At 41.9% G+C, this 22,106-nt stretch overlaps 1 protein-coding gene across 8 annotated transcripts in view; it reads right to left on the minus strand.

The window, feature by feature from the left end:
* Positions 1-22,106, minus strand: part of Cnot1 (CCR4-NOT transcription complex subunit 1) — a 78,598-nt gene that overhangs the window by 54,161 nt on the left and 2,331 nt on the right. For all 8 annotated transcript variants that reach the window (XM_051168957.1, XM_051168953.1, XM_051168955.1 and 5 more), the window contains exons 2-10: positions 13,487-13,762; positions 8,953-9,060; positions 8,136-8,234; positions 6,991-7,059; positions 6,848-6,902; positions 6,181-6,384; positions 4,346-4,514; positions 2,802-2,928; positions 2,375-2,485 (exon numbers count right to left, since the gene is read on the minus strand). In XM_051168957.1, the coding sequence (XP_051024914.1) occupies positions 2,375-2,485; positions 2,802-2,928; positions 4,346-4,514; positions 6,181-6,384; positions 6,848-6,902; positions 6,991-7,059; positions 8,136-8,234; positions 8,953-9,060; positions 13,487-13,588 (1,044 nt within the window). In that variant the 5' untranslated portion in view covers positions 13,589-13,762. The remainder of the gene's footprint in view (positions 1-2,374; positions 2,486-2,801; positions 2,929-4,345; positions 4,515-6,180; positions 6,385-6,847; positions 6,903-6,990; positions 7,060-8,135; positions 8,235-8,952; positions 9,061-13,486; positions 13,763-22,106) is intronic.

Here is a 22,106-nt window from a genome sequence, read left to right on the forward strand (position 1 = left end):
AATTTTGTTAAGGGTGAAATTATGACAAAACACAATGGTTCTCTATAACTACATCTTGGTAATAAACTGCAAACATGGAAAACTAAAAATGAGAAACAGGACAAATACCTTGATACCTTGTAAAAGTTATGAACTGCGTCTAACATAGCTCAAATAGAGCGCCTGCCTAGCATTAACATGTATGAGGTCTTAGATTCGATTCCTTCTGCCCCATTATTAAGTCTATTCAGATCCCGTAAGGTAGGCTTAATGGTACGTATCTGTGGTCCCAGCACTCAGGAGGTACAATAAGGAGTTCCAGGCCATCCTGTTCTACATATTACATACCTCCAGGCTAGAGGATTTCCATTTGTCTGTTCTGCTGTGCTGAGACTTTTCAGTTTTCAGCATGCTAAGCAAGGACCCTGCCACCAAGCCTCTTCCCCCGCTTCATGGAACCAACTTTTTTTTCTGTTTTTCAAGACAGAAACTTCTCTGTGTGGCCTTGGCTCTCTTTGAAGACCAGGCTGGCCTTGAACTCGGTGATACTGGCTCTGCTGGGATTAAAGGTATGTGCGGCCACACCTGGCATCACTAACTCTTTAAAGTACTACTATTTGTATATTTTGAGTCTTATGATGCAGCCGAGCTGGTCTGAAATTTGCTATGCAGATCAGGTGGGCCTCCACTGTACAATACTGTACAAAATTCTTGTCTTTACCTTATGAGCATACATCACTCCAATCTCTAATCTGTTACTTTTATTTTCTTTGATAGTTTATGAGTAAGATATTACATCGGAATCTACTATTCTGCTGCACAGTATCATCAATCCCTCTTAATATCTAATTTTTCCTTTGTTTTATTTAAGCACTTCCACATTTTCATCCAGGTGTTTTCTTGATATGGCGGGCCAATTTGTTTCTCAATAATCAAAAACAGAAAGCTCAATGTGTAGTATAAATGTATTTTTGCTACACTTACTTAAAAAAAAAAAAAAAAAAAAACGCCCTTGCCTTCTCAGTAATTCCTAGAATGTATACAAAGAATTCTGTGACTAAAGCAGGGCCTCTGCCAGAGATGGCTTAGTTGTGCCAGTCTCAAAAAACATGAAAACCACTACTTCTTCTTTTTCTTCTTCCTTGGGAAAACACCAAATGGCGGATGACACCAGACCAGCGGAGGACCCAGGGCCCACGATTAGGCCCAGGCTTCCAAAGAGGATTGGGCAGGAGTCTTAGGGGCACCCCACCAGGTTCAAAGCTTCTGTCACTATTGGGGATTACAATGGTCATGTCAGTCTTGGTGTTAAGTGCTCCGAGGAGGTAACCACTGCTATCCGAGGGGCCATCATCTTGGCCAAGCTTTCCATCATCCCTGTGGGGGAACAAGATCAGCAAGCCACACACTGTTCTGTGCACAGTGACAGGCCGCTGCAGCTGTTTTGGTGCGTCTCATCCCTGACCCGAGAAGTGCTGCTGGCATTGTCTCTGCTCCTGTGCCCAAGAAGCTACTGATGATGGCCAGTATTGATAGCTGTGTACATCAGCCAGGGGCTGCACTGCCACCCTGGGTAACCTTGCCACGGCCACTTTTTGATTCTATCTCCAAGACCTACAGCAACCTGACACCTGACCTCTGGAAAGAAACTGTGTTCACCAAGTCTCCTTATCAGGAATTCACTGACCATCTTGTAAAAACCCACAACACAGTCTCTTTTCAGAGGACGTAGGCTTCGGCTGTGGCTACTACATAGGGGTTTTTATACAAGAAAAAACAAAAACCAAAAAAACCTGAGTCCAGTACACAGCACCTCCAAAATAACTGGGCATGGCTATACGCACCTGTAGTCACAGTCTTAATAGGGGTGGGGACAACCAAACAGATTGACCTGTGGAAGTCACTAAACAAACTAGCTGAATCAATGATTCTAGATTCACTGAGATATTGTTTTTAAAAGTAAGGTTAAGGGCTAGAGAGATGGCTCAGAGGTTAAAAGCACTGTCTTGCTCTTCTAGAGGTCCTGAGTTCAACTCCCAGCGACCACATGACGGCTCATAACCATCTGTATGAGACCTGGTGCCTTCTTCTGGCGAGCAAGTGTACTCGCCAGAACACTGTATACATAATAAATAAATCTTTTTTTTTTTTTTTTTTTTAAAGGAAGGTGAAAACTGATAGAGGAAGAGGACATCCAAGGCCAACCTCTGGCCTTCACCATATATGCATGCACACAGTTGTGACAGCTCCTAATAGAGGCTTTTTGAATAAAGGTGAAATATTACAAAAGCATGTTCCTCCTCCTCCTCAGCTGGCCACAGGACTAATAAACAAGTAAGCCCTTCTGAGTGCGCACTGCTGTTAGGAGTCCAACCCCCTGATGACACGTGCTTACCAGTTCTTTCAGAACATCAACCAAGACCTCTACGTTCCATGTGTGTGCCTGTGCGCCCTCACTTTTATCTTTTCCATCGCTCCAGATCCCACTTCCAGGAGCAGAGATACTCTGTAACAGTAAAACTACAATTAAGCAAATCCAACTAATAAATGTTTTCATCTCATCTTTAAATTACTATCATACTACACTTTAATAAACAGGATAAAGCAAACAGGATATGCTGGGCATGGTGGCACACACAGCACTGGGGGTAGAGGCAGGTGGATCACTGTGAGTTCGAGGCCAGCCTGGTCTACAAAGTGAGTCCAGGGCAGTCAGGGCTACAGAGAGAAACCCTGTCTATAAAAAAGAAGGGTGTGTAGGGGAAGGGGATGGGGGAGACAGGATCTTAAGTCTTTTAGTGTAACAGCTAAATTCAACAAACCTGTAATGGAATACCATCTGTTAATCCTGAATGAGTCCGAGCCATCATTCCCAAAACCCTGGCAACCTGGGCAGCTGTCACCTCCCGAACACCAAATTGCATGATTATATTGCGACATTCTTCAATACTGAAACAAAAAATAAAATAACTTCAAAAGTATGCTACTTAACACCTCATACACCAAGACTAAAAAGAGATGTGGTGTGAAATACTTAACATAATAAAATTTATGTTTTGTTACATTTATGCAACTAGAAAATATAAAAACCACTAGCTTAAGACTAGTAATTTTTTTTGCTTGTTGGGTTTTATTGTTGTTTTGCTTTCTTTTTTCTTTCTTTCTTTCAAGACAGGACTTCTCTATGTAGCCTTGGCTATCCTGGACTTGATTTGTAGACCAGGCTGGCCTCGAACTCAGGGAGATCTGCCTGCCTCTGCCTCCCTGAGTGCTAAAATTACTTGTGCCAATGCACCCAGCTAGTAACTTCACTTTTTAGTTCAAATATTTTTACAATTACATTGTGTGCACACACATGTATATATCATTTGTGCAGACATCAGAGGACAACTTGGCCAGAACTGTTCTCTCCTTCTATCAAATGGGTTCCAGAATGAACTCAGGTCATAAGTCCAGCAAACACCTTTACCAGCTGAGCGCTCACCAGTACCAGAATAAAGTTCAATCTGATTACTATAACATTTAGAAAGTCATGTTGCTTCTAGAAATTTAGTTCAGGGGCTGGAGAGATGGCTCAGAGGTTAAGAGCACAGCCTACTCTTCCAAAGGTCCTGAGGTCAATTCCCAGCAACCACATGGTGGCTCACAACCATCTATAATGAGATCTGGTGCCCTCTTCTGGTGTGCAGGTGTACATGCAAGCAAAAACACTGTATACATAATAAGTAAATAAATCTTAAAAAAAAAAAAAAAAGAAAAAAAGAAATTTAGTTCAAAAAGCAAAGTGAGAGCATAGTGCTAAAATATGACTATCCGAACAACTTGGTTCCTAAATTTTGGAAACTGGTAGGTCACAAGCTCAGCTCTAGAATATTTATAGTTGACACCAACACTAGACTAGTGTGTGAAAGATTATAACTCGGAAGAATTTTTTCAATTTATTTTTTATTTTATGCACACTGGTGTTTTGACTGCATGTTTTTCGGTATGAGTGTGCTGGATTCCCTGAAACAGAAATTATAGACAGTGTGAGTTGCCAAGTGGATGTTGAGAATTAAGCCTGGGTCCTCTGAAAGAGCAGTAGCTCCTCTTCACCACTGAACCATCTCTCAAGCTCCAAAGTAACAATTCTGAAGCACATGATAAGTTAGCATTTGTTTTGTTTTTCGAGACAAGGTACACAGAGCCCTGGCTGTCCTGGACTCTCTTTGTAGACCAGGCTGGCCTCAAACTCACAGAAATCCACCTGCTTCTGCCTTCTAAGTGCTAGGATTAGACACATGCACCACCACACTAGGCCTGATAACTAAGCCAATTTTGTGTACTTGTTTTCAACTATTATGCTTAAAAACATCTTCCTACCAACCTTGCACAAAAGCCATAGCCTACTTCTTGCATGAAATCAGCCAGAGAGCTCTCCATCATGGTTTTAGCTACCCCTCCAGAATCAGGCAAAATCCTGTCCATTAGAATGTCCCGTTTTTCAGGGTATAAAAGTGGTGCAAGCACCACAGGGCAACGTTCTTGGGGAAAATCTGAAGAAAGAAAGAGAATACAACTGTTATAAACAACTGAAAAGCAACAATCTAGAGGCTAAAGATGCAGCACATTTTTGGAGTCTATATAGCACCTGAAGACCTGGGTCTGATGCCCAGCAACACATAAAGACAGGGAGATCTTTAGGAGTTAAAGGTCAGCCTGCTCTACATAGTGAATCCCAGGACACCAAACAAACAAAACAAAAAAAATCCACAAAAATCAAAATCACTCTGGCTAGGAGGTGGTGGCACACGCTTTTATTCCCAGCACCTGAGGCAGAGGCAGGCAGATTGCTGTGAGTTCCGGGCCAGCCTCGTCTACAGAGAGAGTTCCAGGACAGCTAAAGCTGTTACACAGAGAAACTCTGTCTGAGGGTGGGAATCACTCTGGCTTTAAAGAGAAAGATAAAACACAGACGGTGGTAGTGCACGCCTTTAATCCAACACTTGGGAGGCTGGAGAAGAGGCAGGCATCTCTGTGAGTTTGAGGCCACCCTGTTCTACAAAGTAAGTCCAGGACAGCCAAGGATACAGAGAAACCAAACAAAAACAAAAAAACAAAATAACAAAAGAGAAATAAAGAAAAAAATTTTTTTTATTTTACCCAAACTAGTCCACATTATGACCTCAAACCAACCACAGAAGTTGAGTCTTGGGGTATCTCAGAACACCTGTATAAATACTTTTAAACTTTTCATGGGTAGATTCCAGTACCAGTTTATCAACTGATACCATGTTAAACATTTACAACAAAATAATTCCCATATAGAAAGCAGAATCTGCTAGGTGGTGATGGCACATGCCTTCAATCCCAGGCAGAGGCAGTCAGCCTGGTCTACAAGGTAAGGCCAGGACAGCCAAGAATAGATAAAGAAACCTGTCTTGAAAAACAAAAACAAAAAGAAAAAAAGGAAGAATCCATTACAACTATAAATTTTTTTTCTTGTGTGTGAAAAAGTTGATGCAGCTTAAATCACACAAAGTAAATGAGCACCATACATCTCTTTTTTTTTAAGGATTAGAGGTCAAGTATTTATTGATCTTGAATTACAAAGCCAACTACCTAGAAAATAATACAAGTATTATCAAAAGTGGTCAACCTAGTTGTGGATAGTAGTATAAGCCTTTAAATCTCAGCACTAAGAAGGAAGAGGCAGGCGGATCCCTTAAAGTCAAGGGTAGCCTGGCCTATAAAGTGAGTTTCAGGACACCCAGGAATACACAGAGAAATCCTGTTTCAAAAGAGAAAAGGCAACAAAAAGTGGCCTGATATTATAATGTAGTTTCCCTAAAGAGAGCAAGCAGCAAATATGCTTACTCTTACTTTTGATGATATTTACATTAACAAAAACATCACAGATGAAATTAGGTTCACTTTATACATATTCTTTAACAAAGTTCTATAATTTTTTGTTATAAGAGTAAAAACAAGCTGGGCACAGTAGAGTACGCCTTTAATCCCAGCACTTGGAAGGCAGAGGCAGTTGGATCACTGAGTTCAAGGCCAGCCTCGTCTACAAAGAAAGTCCAGAACAACCAAGAAAACACAGAGAAATCCTGTCTCCAAAAAAAAAGTGAAAACAAGGAGCAAGAAATCATCGTCACCCATATGTCACCCTGCTTTTTATATGGTTTATGATGACTGTGATAGGCTATGCCTTACCTCTGCGCAGTGTCTTAAGAAAAGCGTCTATCTGTTCCTGTCCAACTCCAAAGGCTCCCTTCTGCCCAAAGAGGAGATGGGAGAGTAGGAGGTGGAGGACCTCTATTGCTATATCTTGGAAGCCACCTTCTTGATTTCCACTGACGTCTGCGTCAATGTAAGAACGCAGAAGATCTGGAAGCTTCTGCTTGATAAACTGGGCAGCTAAAAGTCAAAAAAATAAGTTATTTTTATATCATAATAGGTAAAAAAAAAAAGATTAAATATCCAAACAAGTACCCTTTGTGTTTATTCACCAACGTACGTTTGCCTCTCCCATGTTTTCACATAGGGGTATATTCAGGCAGGGGCTTGTGAAACGAAAGACAACTTTTACAAGATGAAAAAGTTTTGAGATCAGTTATACAACAATGTAAACATAACTAGCACTACAGAATTCTATGCTAAAAAAACAAAGTTGGGGCCAGGCGGTGGTGGTGCACGCCTTTAATCCCAGCACTCGGGAGGCAGAGGTAGGCAGATCGCTGTGAGTTCGAGGCCAGTCTGGTCTACAAAGTGAGTCTAAGACAGCCAAGGCTACACAGAGAAACCCTGTCTCGAAAAACCAACGGGGGCGGGCACAGAAGCAACCAAGGAAGAATCTTATACTTAGGATAAAATAACTTACCAAAACCCCTGAGATCTGAGCTAGAAGAATTCAAAAGGGCAAGACCAAAAATTACCTGAAACAAGAAATTACATTAATAAAAGAATCCAATGATTATTTTTACCCATCATTTCTGCCTGTAACTCTTTTCTCAAAACACTTACCTCTTGTACTTTACTTAACTTGAGAACTTTACTCAGCTGGGCAAATAAGTGGGGCGCAGGCTTTAAACTCTGAAACATAACAATTTCTTTTTTAAAGATTGAGCCTTTGGCTTAAGAATATAAATTTACAAAGTTGTCAAATTATTCAATTATGACACAATATGCATATAACATGATTGTGTGCCACTACAAGCAATCCACTCTATTCTAGAGCTATAGATTCACAAACTTAATCCTTGACCCAATCTGGTTTTATTAAGTTTCCATTTACTACCAAGCAACTGCCTTGATTCTCTCAGAAAGTTACAAAAGCAAGTCAATCCTTCAAATTTTAAGATAGAATACTATTTAAAAACAAAAAACAACAAACAAAACAAAAAAGCGGGGCTGGAGAGATGGCTCAGAGGTTAGAGCCCTGACTGCTCTTCCAGAGGTCCTGAGATGAATTCCCACCAACCACATGGTGGCTCACAACTATCTATAATGTGACCTGATGCTCTCTTCTGGCCTGCAGGTGTACAGGCAGGTAGAACACTATACATAATAAATAAAATCCTGAGGGGGATGAGGGGGAAGCACAGGTGTGGTAGAACATGTCTTTAATCCCATCAGGTGGTTCTCTGTGAGTTCAAAGCAGATTGATCTACATAGTGAACTCCAGAACAGGCAAGGCTACATACAGACCAGGTCTTTTAAAAACAAGACAAGCCTGTCTCGAAAAAAACCAAAAAAAAAAAATTAAAATTAAAAATAAAAACAAGACAAAGTGGGTATGGTGGCACACACCTTTAATCCCAGCACTTGGGAAGCAGAGGCAGGCGGATCTCTGTGAGTTCAAAGACAGCCTAGTCTACAGGACAGCCATGGTTACACAAAGAAACCTTAACTGGAAAAGCCAAAAAACAAATAAACAAAAATAAAAAGCAAGGCAAAACAAACACCAAGGCCAGAAAATCGTAAGTTCAGAGTCATTTTAAATAACCTAATATTAGAGCAGGTATTCTAACTGAGTGTGTTGTTGCAGGTCTACAGCAGCTAAGCACCGAGAAGCCTGAGACAGAATAGCATAGAGAACACAGACCGACCCTGTCTCAAAAAGGAAAAGGAGAGATTATCACAATATTACTAGAGATAAAGATGCTAACCTTCTGGTAGTGCAATGGGTTGTCAATGGCATATGACAATGTCGAGATAAAATTTGGCTTTGTAATCAGCGAGGCACACTCCTGGATCAGAAACTGTGTCTTCAAAAGTAAAAATAAAAAAGAACTTCTGTTAGCATTAACCATCATCTCACATAAAGGTAAAGAGAATCTATGGACATTAGATATTATAGTTTTACTATCAAAATCAACTCTTTTAAAATCCCATTTAACTACATAGAACCTAGGAGCAACAAGTATTAAACCAAAATGTCCACATTATAATCCATTAATAAGTCACAAACAGTATCTTATCTCTGAGAAGACTGAAAACCAGCCAGGCGTGGCTATGCATGCCTTTAATCCCAGCACTTGGGAGGCAGAGGCAGACAGATCTCTGTGAGTTCAAAGTCAGCCTTGTCTACATAGAGTCCAGGACAGTCAAGGCTACACAGAGAAATCCTGTCTCAAAAAAGAAAAAAAGGAGAGAGAGAAGACTGAAAATGTCTTATCTGTCTAGTCAAGGAGGCATTCCCCGCTCCCCGCCCCCCCCCCGCCGCCCCAACACCCTACTGGCCATGTTCCTGCTTCCTTCACCAGTCAGATCCAACAGCAGCTCCCTAATCCTAAATTAACACTGTCATCAGTATGCAGCCAGGCAGAAAAAGAAAAAGACAGAAGAATCCCAATACCTCTTAGCTACCCTTGTAAGATTGTGTTTTAGACATTATTCTATATAATGTTCATATATTATGCCCCAAACTGCAAATTCATAAAGTGATAGAGGATAATAGATATAAACTCTGTAATCCTCAAATACCTGATGGAAATCTTTGCCACTGCTTTTACCATCGCCACTGAAATCCACATGTGAAAATAGGCAGCGTAATAAATGCCTGTCTGCCTCAGGACCGTGCCGATTTACAATCTGAAACACAAAAGCGTCAAGTTTAAAGGAGGGTTTGTGTTATTTAAAAAAAATAAAATAAAAGACTAGGAATTTAGCTTAGTGGTAAGTAGCACTTGCCTAGTATGCATGACACACTAGATCTTATGCTCCAAAACAGCAAAATTAGATACAGTTCTAGGAAAACCACCGCTGCAGATTCATCTTGCAGTAGTAGTTATAGGAATGACTATAGTGGCACACCCTCTAAACCTAGCTCTTGGGATTCAAAGAATGGTAGATCGGGATTTCAAGCTAGCCTCAAGCTACAGAGCAAGTTTGAAACAGCTTGAGTGGCAAAGACCCTGTTCTCAAAGACAGAGGTAATGACAGGAATCAGTGAAGTGGAACTTCCTATACACACTGATTACTTTTAAATTTATTCCTTTTGAACTGCCTAAAATAACACAAACCTAGGCGCTGTGGTGGCGCACGCCTTTAATCCCAGCATTTGGGAGGCAGAGGCAGGCAAATCACTGTTGAGTTCAGGCCAGCCTTGTCTACAAAGTGAGTCCAGGACAGCCAATGTTACACAGAAAAGTCCTGTCTCAAAAAAAAACAAAAAATCCTAATGCATATTTTCTTTATCAGGTGGGCTCAGTTGCCTCACAACTCAAGCTTGAGAAAACTTGACATTCTCATCTGCCCTTCACAGGTACACATATACACTAACAAGTAAATAAATCCTTAAAATGTGATGTATATATTAAAGACGTTAAAAGTTAAGTCAAACATGGTGGCATATGTCTGTAATCCCAGTAACTAGAGAAGCAGATACAAGCTAAAGGCCAGTGAAGACTACACAACACTATCTAAAACAACAAAAGAACACAATTGGTTATCAAGTACCAAGTAGTCAGTCACTAAAATATACATGAAAGTAACATTATGTAGACTGAGCATGTTGTATTTATATATTTAGAAATATGTATATAACAACAATTAATGGAAAAAAGAGGCCATGAATTTGAAAGAGCAAGGAGGGGTGTTTGAACAGAGAAAATAAAATGGGAAATAATGTAGTTATATTATCACCTCAAAAAATAGTAAACGTAATTTTTTTTTTGTTTTTTTTTGTTTTGTTTTTTTGTTTTTCGAGACAGGGTTTCTCTGTGTAGCCTTGGCTGTCCTGGACTCACTTTGTAGACCAGGCTGGCCTCGAACTCACAGCGATCCACCCGCCTCTGCCTCCCGAGTATTGGGATTAAAGGCGTGCGCCACCACGCCCGGCTTTCTTTTTAAAAAAAAAAAAAAAGATTTATTTATTTATTATTTATACAATGCTTTGACTGCATGTACACCTGCACACCAGAAGAGGGTATCAGATCACATTATAGACGGTTGTGTGTCACCATGTGGTTGCTGGGAATTGAACTCAGAACCTCTGGAGGAGCAGTCAGTGAGTGCCCTTAACCTCTGAGCCATCTCTCCAGCCCAGTAAATTTAATTTCAAAAAAAGATATTACAAATATCTGAGCATGGCTGCACATGCTTGTAATGCCAGCAGAACTAAGGGAAGTTGAGGCATGGGGATTTCAAGTTCTAGGCAACCTGGGATACTAAGAGAAACACTGACTCTAACTAAATAAACTAATAAATAATAAAATACATAACCACCTACTTTGGATTAGAACTTGTATTGACCCTGGATTAAATGGGACATGAGATGCCTCCGTGGCTAAGAACCCCCAACCCTGACCAATCTCAGTTTATTCCCAGCAGTCACATGGTAGAACAAACAACCCCCTAGAGTTGTCCTGACTATGCCAGTGCCATGATATACATGCACTGTGGAATGCACAAATCCACTCTAACCCATAAAAAATTTTTAAGGATGAGTGTCCTGAACTGGCAAGATGGCCAGTGAATCAAAGCACTTGCTTTTATCTGAGTTTGGTTCCCAGAACATTGTCCTCTGGCCTCTACACACACTATGGCCTGCTTGTGCCTACAGTAACAGGAAACACATGCTTTTAATCCTAGAACGCAGGAGAAACATAGACAGGGGTCTCTGTGAGTTTGAGACCAGCCTGATTTACACAGTGAGTTCCAGAACAACCAGGACTATGTAAAAAAGACCTTGCCTCAAAAACCCTAAAAATATTAATAAATTTTATGAATTAAAAGAGATAAAAAACTGTCCTAAACTAGGGATATAGGTCAGCTAAAAGAGTGTCTGCCCACTGCTACAAAAACCAAACTATTGTATGCCTATAATCCCAGCATTTGAGAGAGGCAAGAAGAGAAATCCAAAGATATCCTCAGCTACATTGTGGGTCTGAGGTTAGGCCCAAACACAAGTCCTATCTTTAAAGAAGGAAGAGATGGGGAGTTCCTCAGACATCTTTAGATTTAATGTATTATGTAATTAGACAATAAGAGCCCCACCAAGGCCAGCCTGGTCTACAAAGCCAGTCCAGAACAGCCAAGGCTACACTACACGGGGGAATGCATTCACTATAAATTAATGAATCATTTTTCATGGGAAGAAAAGTATACAAAAGGAATTTATTACCAGTGATTTGAAGAAAATAAAACTATCATAAAATGGGATATAAGTATATGAGGCAGTGTCCCAAAACCCTTCAAGAGAGATAGCTAAGGAAACCTAAGTGCTTAAAGGTCCCAAGATAGGAAACTTTTTCTTTTTCAACACAGTTTCTCTCTGTAGAGCTGGCTGTCCTGGACTCACTTTGTAGCAGTTTGTCCTCAAACTCAGTGATCTACCTACCGGTCTCTGCCTCCCAGTGCTGGGATTAAAGGCATGTACCACCACACCCAGCTGGAAACGCATTTTAATTCAGAAAACCACATCAGCAAGCCAGAGACAGTGGCTTATGCCTGAAGTTCTAGCTATTAAGGTGGGCAGGGACCTAAAGGTACATTCAAAGTTCCAGACAGGCATATTGCTGTGAGTTCAAGGCCAGCCTGGTCTACAAAGCCAGTCCAGGACAGCCAAGGCTACACAGAGAAACCTGTCTACAAAAACAAAAACAAAAAAATTCCTCCTACAGCAGCCTTCATCCATTAGGGGCATAAAATTGGCCTAGTCCTTTGAGCCCACTGTGGTATACCTTTGATCAGAAATTACCACATAATGTTAACCCAGGTTTAATTGGGAGTGAACTAAGCAAAACTGCACATCTGCCGCCTCGTCCCATCTTGTTTTCACCCCAGCCTAACCTGTAGAGTTGACACATTATAGTTATATCCTATGTGACTCTACTGGATAAGGTTGAAGTCCCTGACTTCTAGGGACAGCCATCTCGCTCTTGGTCTATAAAGGCCGAATGGACTCCCTTTCTCACCATGGTTCTTACTCGGCCCCATCTGGTAACCCCAGAGCTTGTAAGGAGCATCACATAGCCCTCAGGGAAGATTATAGGCCAGACCCTTTCTTGATAAGGAACTTCTTCAAAAAGCACAGGGAATTCCTGGAAGTACCTAATCCTACGCTGAGATACTAGCCTCCAAAAAATAACTTTTAATTGTACCTAGAAGTACCTCTCACACATAGGATAATTTTTGTTTTGGTTTGGTTTGTTTTGGTTTTTCAAGACAGAGTCTCTCTGTGTAGGCTTGGCTGTCCTGGACTCACTTTGTAGACCAGGCTGGCCTCGAACTCACAAGGATCCGCCTGCCTCTGCCTCCCGAGTGCTGGGATTAAAGGCGTGAGCCACCATGCCCGGCTAAAGATGTACCTCTTTACCTTAGCCAAATATAAGAAAGATTTATGCAGGAGTATTCAGTTTTGGTTTTGTTATATTTTTGGAACTCAAACTTGTGGCAATCTGCCTAACTCTTCCTATCTAGTGCTGGGATTAAAGGTGTGGGCCACCACATCCAGCTGTATGTTTGTTTTGAGACAGGATTTCTTTATGGAAAGAATTCATGGCTGGCCAAGAACTCAGTATGTAGACCAAATTGGCCTCAAATACACAGAGACCCACCTGTCTTTGCCTTCTAAGTGCCAGGATAAATGAAAGGTATGTGCAACTACACCTCGCTTCATATTTATTTATTTATATGATAGAATAAAAAGCTATGAAAAGGGCTGGAGAAATGGCTCAGTGGTTAAGGGCACCACCTCCTCTTCCAGAGGTCCTGAGTTCAATTCCCAGCAACCACATGGTGGCTCACAACCATCTATAATGTTATCTGATGCCCTCTTCTGCAGATAAAGCACTCATATACAATAAATAAATCTTTTTTTTAAAGCTACAAAAACACTCATAGACTGATATAAGATCTATTATGTACTTTATTAAAGAAAACAAAAGCCAAAAACCACAAAGAAGCAAAAGTTATAGGCTGTCACACAACATATTCACATAAAATTGCCAACTTATTATCAACTAGCTATTTGTTTTTGCCTCAATGCTGTTTATATTCTGAATAGAGTACTTACATGCTGTATTTCCTGCTGGCTGGCTCGGTAGTTTTTCTTGGTTAAATTGTCCACCAGGTAGCTGATTTGAGACAAGGCCAGCGAGAGCGAGTCAAGATTCATTGCTGGTTGGGGCGGAAGCAGGCGGCCGAGCCCGGCGCAAAATCACCATTATTCCCCTTTAGTCACCTCAGAGGCAGGTTAATGCTTTCTTTGTAATTAGGCTACCTCTGTTATCTGTAAAATATCTTCAATTCTTCTTTACCAAGTGTCTTACTCTGTTCTGGAACATGGCACCTGTTTAAAAATAAAACTTCAGAACTCAGTTGCAGGAGAAGGTTAAATAATTTTTATCTCTTGTTATTTAAAATGTTATTAAAGACACTTAAAAAATAATTATGATGTCCCAATCACTGTGGATTAAAAATGTCATGATTCTGAATTAAAATACAACATATTCCAAGAGTTTAAATTTAATAAAACAATCTGTGGCTTTTGAGATGCCTATTTTATCAATTTCACTTAACAGCTTTAGACCCAACAGAACACACTTAGGTTTCTTAATACTGCTCTCACTCAGCTTCTAGCTAAGATCAGGTGTGAGCAAACTCACCTCACTTCAGTTCCCCTTTTCACAGTATCCACTAGTTCCCAAGACTCCATTTATCCACTCTACTCCCATGCTACTGTTTAAGCATCTTTTAAGTTTTTCGAGACAGGGTTTCTCTGTGTAGCCTTGGCTGTCCTGGACTCGCTTTTGTAGACCAGGCTGGCCTTGAACTCAGTGATCCGCCTGCCTCTGTCTCCTGAGTGCTGGGATTAAAGGCGTGCTTCGGAATCTTAAAGTTGTGCTCTGAGCTAGCCTAGCAGTGGCACACACCTATAATACTCTGGAGGCAAAGACAGGAGGATGGTTATACCTCTGCAGACCTTTCTGTAGGCCCAAAGGGTATATTCAATTTCTAGGTTGATAAAATAAACTGATATGATCTCACTCTCATTCACAGTCTGTCTACCTGTCTGTATTTAAAGACATCACTAGTTGCTCAGACTGGCAGGCAACTTTTCTTCCCACTTCAGCCTAGAGAGCACTAAAATTACAGGTATGCCCCACCATGCCCCATTGAAAACTTATGCTTTTTAAAAAGGGAAACATTATTAGAGAGTTGGCTCAACAGGTTAATGAAGAGTACTTGCTGAAAACACAGATTCCATTCCTAGCACACACATGGTGGCTCACGACCACCCATAATCTCCAGTTCCAGAGGACAGGACATCCTCTTCTGACCTGAGGGCACCTGGCACACACATGGAAAAGATAAATACTTGCAGGCAAAACATTCTTACAAATAAAATAAATACATTTTAAAAAAGAAAACAATGTACTCAAAAGTTTGAGAAACGTTTTCTGTCTCCCAGGCCCATGAAACAGGTGGCCATGGCCTTTAATCCCAGCACTCAGGAGGCAGATGCAGATGGATCTCTGTGAATGAGGCCAGCCTGGTCTTCTAGGACAGCCAGAGCTATTTCCCAGAGAAACCCCGTCTTGAAAAACAAAACATGTCTGTGTACCTGTCTCCTTGCTGCAAGAACATGCAGATAGGGGGCTGGAGAGATGGCTCAGTAGTTAAGAGCACTGGCTGTTTGAGTTTTTAGTCTTTGTCTTATTTTTAAAAACGTATTTATTATGCATACAGTGCTCTGCCTACATGTACACCTGCAGACCAGAAATGGTATCAGATCACATTATAGATGGTTGTGATCTACAATGTGGTTGGTGGGAATTGAATTCAGGACCTCTGGAAGAGTAGTCAGAGCTCTTAATTGAGCCATCATCACTCAAGCCCAAGAATTTGGTTTCTTTGTTGTTGTTTTTCAAAACAGGGTTTCTCTGTGTAGCCTTAACTGTTCTGGACTCAAACTCACAAAGATCCACCTGCCTCTGCCTCCCAAGTGCTGGGATTAAAGGCATGAACCTGGGTTTTATTCCCACAACCTAAATGGCAGCTCTCAACTGATTAACTCCAGTGTGTGGGATCTGATTCCCTTTTTTGACCTTCAAAGGCACCAGACACAAATGTGCACAGACATACACATAGACAAAACACACACATATATAAAAATAAGTATTATATACTGTTTGTGGGTTTTTTGTTTTTGTTGTTTTCTTTTTGTTTTTGTTTTGTTTTTCGAGACAGGGTTTCTCTGTGTAGCCTTGGCCATCCTGGACTCACTTTGTAGACCAGGTTGGCCTCGAACTCACACAGCGATCCGCCTGCCTCTGTTTTCTTTTTTGGTTTGTTGTTTGTTTGTTTTTCGAGACATGGTTTCTCTGTGTAGCCTTGGCTGGCGTGGACTCACTTTGCAGACCAGGCTGGCCTCAAACTCAGAGATCTGCCTGCCTCTGCCTCCCAAGTGCTGGGATTAAGGGATTAAGGCTGTTTGTGTGTTTTTAAAGAACATATAGATAGGCTGGCCTTGGGCACATGCCTATAATCTCAGAACTCATGGAGGCAGAGGCAGAGAGATCTCTGAAGCCAGCCTGGTCTACAAACGGAGTCAAGGACAGCCAGGACAGAGAAACCTTGTCTCTTAGAACCAAAAAAGGAGGAAGAGAAGGCAGGGCGTGGTGGCACAGGCCTGTAATCCTAGCACTGAGAGGCAGAGGCTGATGGATCTCTGTGAGTTTGAGGACAGCCTGGTCTATGAACAGAAAGTCTAGGACAGCCAAGGAAGGCTACACAGAGAAACGCAGTCTCGAAAACCAAAAAAGAAAGCAAGAGCAGCAACAATAATTCCACACAGCTGGGAATAGTAACAAATGCCTTTAACCCCGGAACTGGGAGACAGAGGCAGGTGGATCTCTAAGTTTGAGGCCAGCTTGGTCTAAAAAGTGAGTTCCAGCCGGGCTTGGTGGCACACGCTTTTAATCCCAGCACTCGAGAGGCAGAGGCAGGCAAATCGCTGTGAGTTCGAGGCCAGTCTGGTCTACAAAGTGAGTCCAGGATGGCCGAGGCTACACAGAGAACCCTTGTTTCAAAAACAAAAAAAACAAAAAAAAAAAAAACAATAAATAAATAAATAAAACAAAACAGAATATCTAGGGCTATTACACAGAGAAACCTTGTCTCAAAACAACAACAACCAAAAACAAAAAGGAGAGTAAATTCTGAAAAGACTATTGCTAACTACACACACACACACACACACACACACAAACCCACATTTAAAAATTAAAAAAGAACTCATGGGGCTGGAGAGATGGCTCAGAGGTTAAAAGCACTGACTGCTCTTCCAGAAGTCCTGAGTTCAATTCCCAGCAACCAAACGGTGGCTCACAATGATCTATAATGTAACCTGATGCCCTCATCTGGCCTGCAGGTGTACATGTAGACCACTATATAAATAATAAATAAATAAATCTTAAAACAAAATAAAAGAACCCAAGGGTATTCCTCCTTTAGAGCACCTCTGACTCTCAAATGTTCTTAGCAGCAAACACCTTAGAAGCAAACTAGGCACAGTGACACAGGCTTTTAATCATAGCACTCAAAAGGCAAAGGCAAGTGGATACCTACTTGGTCTACATAATGAATTCCAAGCCAGCCAGGGGTACATGGTAAGCCCCTAATCCCCTCACCCCAAAGAGAAAGAAGGAAACATGGTAGTGCAGACCTGCCCCCCTCTGCCCAGTTGGCATAATGCAGAATGGTTCCAGTTCCAGGCCAGCAGAGGCTAAATCACACCAAGACTATCTCAAACAACAAGGAGACAGAAAGCTGAGACTAGCCAGAGATGGCACAGAGGTTAAGACTAAGAGTACCTGCTTCAGGTAGGCAGTGGTGGTGCATGTCTTTAATCCAAGCAATCGTGAGGCAGAGGCGGATAGCTGTGAGTTCAAGGCCAGCCTGGTCCACAAAGCAAGGCCAGGACAGCCAAGACTACACAAAGACTATCTTGAAAAAACAAACCAAAAAAAAAAAAAAGAGTGCCTGCTGCTCTGAGGACTTAGACTAGCGTCCCAACACCCACATCTAGCAGCTCATCTATAGCTCCAGGGGATCAAACCCTTCTCTTCTGGTCATGCATATAACACACATGCAGGCAAAACACTTCACATATAATCTTAAAAACAAAAGGAAATAACAGTATTGTGGCACACGCCTGTAATCCCAGCGTGTACCATTGCAGCTTTAAGGTCAGCCTGTTTCACATCACAAATTTCAAGTTAGCTAGAGCTATACAAGGATGCTCAATCTCAACAAAGAAGTGTACATGGCGGGCTGAGCATGAGATGGGTCAGTTATTAAAAAGTGCTTCCCACCTACACATGAGGATTTCAATTTGAATCTCCAGAACCCACAGTAGAAGCCAGGAAATGTAATGTCTGTCATAATCCGGGTAAAGAGAGGAGAATCCCAGAACTCATGGACCAGCTGGTTTGGCATATGCAGTAGAAAAACAACAAAGACTGATATACAAGGTGGCAAGTGAGGACCAACACTTGAGGCTGTCCTCTGACAGCAACACTAATGCCAAAAACATTTGTGCCTGCATCTACTCACACACAATATATATGGTGTCTTTCAAAGTATGACACCATCCCTCAACATCTTATCGAATTAGGTGATCACCAACACACACAACACATAAAGTTCTACACCTATGCTTGAGACAGGCTCTCACTATGCACCCTCATGTTGGTCTACACCTCACAATATTACTGTCTCAGCCTCCTAGTGATTTCATTAGAGACATATCATCAAAACCAACTTCCCACTACAGTTCATGATCTCATTAATCCAATCTTTAGGAATTACATTTTAACAAGTATAACAAAATTAAGTCACATCCTGGAAGTTAGCTGAATACCCCAAAATGAAAGACTGGACTGTTTGTTTTCCCAGGTAGGATCTTACTATGGGTTCTCCTGCCTTGGCTTGAAATGTAATTGTTGTAGGTGTATATAACCCATGCCACAGCAAACGGTGAAGATCAACAGACAACTCTGTGGCATTCCTTCTCTCCTTCCAACTTTCCCCGCTGAACCATCTCCACGCCCCTGAAATGAATTTCTTAAATCTGCACTGATCTACTCTTCCAGAGGCTGCTAATATAGATCACAACATAAGATTTCAGATTAATAGTACTTTCTCAAAGAACACTTTGTATTTTGCTTTTCGAGGTGGAGTTTTTTCTCTGTGTAGCCTTGGTTGTCCTGAATCTCCCTTCATAGACCAGGATGGGCTGAACGCACAGAAATCCACCTGCCTCCACCTCCCAAGTGCTGGGAGCAAAGGCATGTACCACTGTCACCGCCCAGCTCAAAGAACACTTTTCAATGAATGACTCCTTCTAGTTGCTTTGCTATATATCCTTACAAATCTATAAAAATTAGCATAGAAACTATGCACAGTGCAGAAGATCATTTTGGCCTTTGCAACATGCTTAAGAACTATGAGCCAAGTCAGGCATGTTGGGGCACACCTTTGATCACAGCATTCAGGGAGGTAGAGGCAGACAGACCACTGTGAGTTCAAGGCCAGCCTGGTCTACAAAGCAAGTTTAGGACAGCCAAATACACACACACACACACACACACACACACACACACACACACACACACACACACACAAAACCCAGACTCAAAAGGAAGAAAGGAAAAAAACAAAACACAACACAAGGAAAAAAAAAAAGAAGAAGAAAGAAAGAAAAAAAAACAAAGAACTGTGAGCCAGTCCAGTGTGGTGGCCACCTTTAATCCAAACACTTGAGAGTTGGATCGCTATGAAATCAAGGCCAGTATGGTCTACACATCAAGTTCCAAGTCAGCTAGTGCTATATATAATGAGACCCTGTCTGGAGAAAAACAGTGAGATGCTCGATGGGAAAAGGCTCCTTTCACCAAACCTGGGAACTTGAATTCAATCCTCAGGAGATGCCAGGTGAGAACTAACTCCTACAAGTTGTCTTCTGGCTTCCAAACCTTCATGAATGCACATGAGCCTATATAAAAACAGTGAACCGGGGCTGGAGAGATGGCTCAGTGGTTAAGAGCTCTGTCTGCTCTTCCAGAGGACCCAGGTTCAATTCCCAGCAACCACATGGCAGCTCACAACTGTCTATAACTCTATCCAGTTCCAGAGGATCCAACACTCTCACACAGACATACATACAGGCAAAACAACAATGCACATAAAATAAAGAATTTCTAAAAACTGTGAACAGAAAAGCACTGTTGGACTTTCCTTTTTATTTTTATTTTATTTTGGTTTTCCAAAACAGGGTTTCTCTGTGTAACAGCTCTGCCTGTCCTGGAATTTGTTCTGTAGACCAGGCTGGCCTCAAACTCACAAGAGATCTACCTGCCTCTGTCTCCAGAGTGCTGGGATCAAAGGCATGCACCACCACCGCCCAGCCAGATTTTCTTTCGTTTTTGGTTTTTCAACTCACAGTGGATCTGCCTGCCCCTGCCTCCCGAGTTCTAGGATTAACAGTGTGCACCACCACGCCCAGCTTCAGATTGTCTATATACAAAATCTTAACATAATATTTATTGGGACCTAAGAATGATTGCCTAGTATATGCTAGAACCCAGGTATCACGCCCAGAACCACAAAAGAAAAACTTCACTGGGAGGTCACTATCAAACAGAAAATTTATTCAGGGTCATTCAAGAAGTGTTTCAAGAGCCAGGCGTGGTGGCGCACGCCTTTAATCCCAGCACTCGGGAGGCAGAGGCAGGCGGATCGCTCTGAGTTGGAGGCCAGCTTGGTCTACAAAGCGAGTCCAGGACAGCCAAGGCGACACAGAGAAACCCTGTCTCAAAACACCCAAAAGAAATGTTTCAGCTTATTTTTTCCTTGAGAGAAGATCTCATGTACTAAGGCTAACTATGAGTTGAAGCTGGCCTTAAGCTCCTTCTGCAGGAGCCTTTGAGGTAGGTCACAGGCCAGAGTCACTAGAAACAGCTTTTTCGCTAACTCTTTGGTATAAGTACAAGTTTTATTCTTGGGGCTCAGTGTTTAAGAACATGTACTGCCCTGCACAGGACCCAAGTTCAATTCCCAGCACCCATGTGGGACCATTCACAACTGCCCCTAGTAACTCAAGTTCCAGAGGATCCATTGCCTTCTTCAGCCAAGAAGGTATACTTACATACACATACAATTTTTTTTAATTAAGTTGTGTTCTCTTATTAAAAATATACTGCAGGTTGCCGGGCCTTTAATCCCAGCACTTGGGAGACAGAGGTAGGTGGATCTCTGTGAGTTTGAGGCCCGCCTGGTCTACAAAGTCCAGTACAGCCAAGATACACAGAGAGACCCTGTCTTGAAACCCCCTGCCCCCCAAAAAAGAAAAGATAAAAAAAGAAAAACTAGCTGGGCATGGTAGTGCATGCCTTTAATCCCAGCACTCAGGAGGCAGGAGGATCAATGTGAGTTCAAGGCCAGCCTAGTCCACAAAGCGAGTCCAGGATAGCCAAGGCTACACAGAAAAACCTTGTCTCAAAAAAAAGAAAGAAAGAAAAGAAAAAAGAAAAAAAAGAAAGAAAAGAAAAAAGAAAAAACTAAAATGCACAGACACACACACACACACACACACTGCAGGTGTCGCATGCCTATAATCACAGCACTTGGGAAGCAGAGGCAAGTATATCTCTGAATTCAAGGCCAACCCCGTCTACAAAGCCAAAGCTAGCTACATACACACACACACACACACACACACACACATACACACACACACCATGCACAAATTTTTTTGGGGGGGAGGGGTTTCGAGACAGGGTTTCTCTGTGTAGCCTTGGCTGTCCTAGACTCACTCTGTACCATGCACAGGTATCTTTAATCCTAGTGCTCAGCAGACAAAGGCAGGAGGATCTCTGAGTGAGTTTAAGGCCAGTCTGTTCTACACAATTGAGTTCCAGGACAACCAAGGAAACACTAGGAAACCATGTCTTTAAAAAAAAACTAAAAGAGGGGCTGGAGAGATGGCTCAGAGGTTAAGAGCACTGGCTGCTCTTGCAGGTCCTGAGTTCAATTCCCAGCAACCACATGATAGCTCCCAATCATCTATAACGAGATCTGGTGCCCTCTTCTGGAGTACAGGCCTACATGCAGGCAGAACACTGTTTACATACCAAATAAATAAAAATTAAAAAAACAAAAACAAAAAACAAAAGAGAAGTAATGGCACATAGCTGTAATTTTAGCACTTGGGAGCCTGGGGCAGAAGGACAAGTCCAAAACTAGCCTATGCTTCCTAAGTCCTTTTCTCAAAAAAAGTGGGGGTGGTAAAGCTCAGGAGTAGAAAGCATTTGCCTAGCATGATAATGGATCATCAAACAAACCATTTCAAAAAGGCAGACACTACTTTTGTTAACTCAAGCAGCAGCATCAATGAGGACAAGTGCCCGCATCAGTGGGTAAAGGCATTGCCACCAAACCTGAAAACCTTTATCTGTCCTGGAGACCCAGCCAGACACTGAAAGGAAAGAAACAAGTCTTGAGAGTTGTCCTCTAGCCGGGAGTGGTGGCGCATGCCTGATCTCAGCTATCAGGAGGCAGTCAGGTGGATCTCTGTTGAGTTCAAGGCCAGCCTGGTCTACAAAGGGAGTCTAGGACAGCCAGGGCTGTTA

The sequence above is a fragment of the Acomys russatus genome, chromosome 26 (assembly GCF_903995435.1).
Source record: "Acomys russatus chromosome 26, mAcoRus1.1, whole genome shotgun sequence".
Lineage (NCBI taxonomy): Eukaryota > Metazoa > Chordata > Mammalia > Rodentia > Muridae > Acomys > Acomys russatus.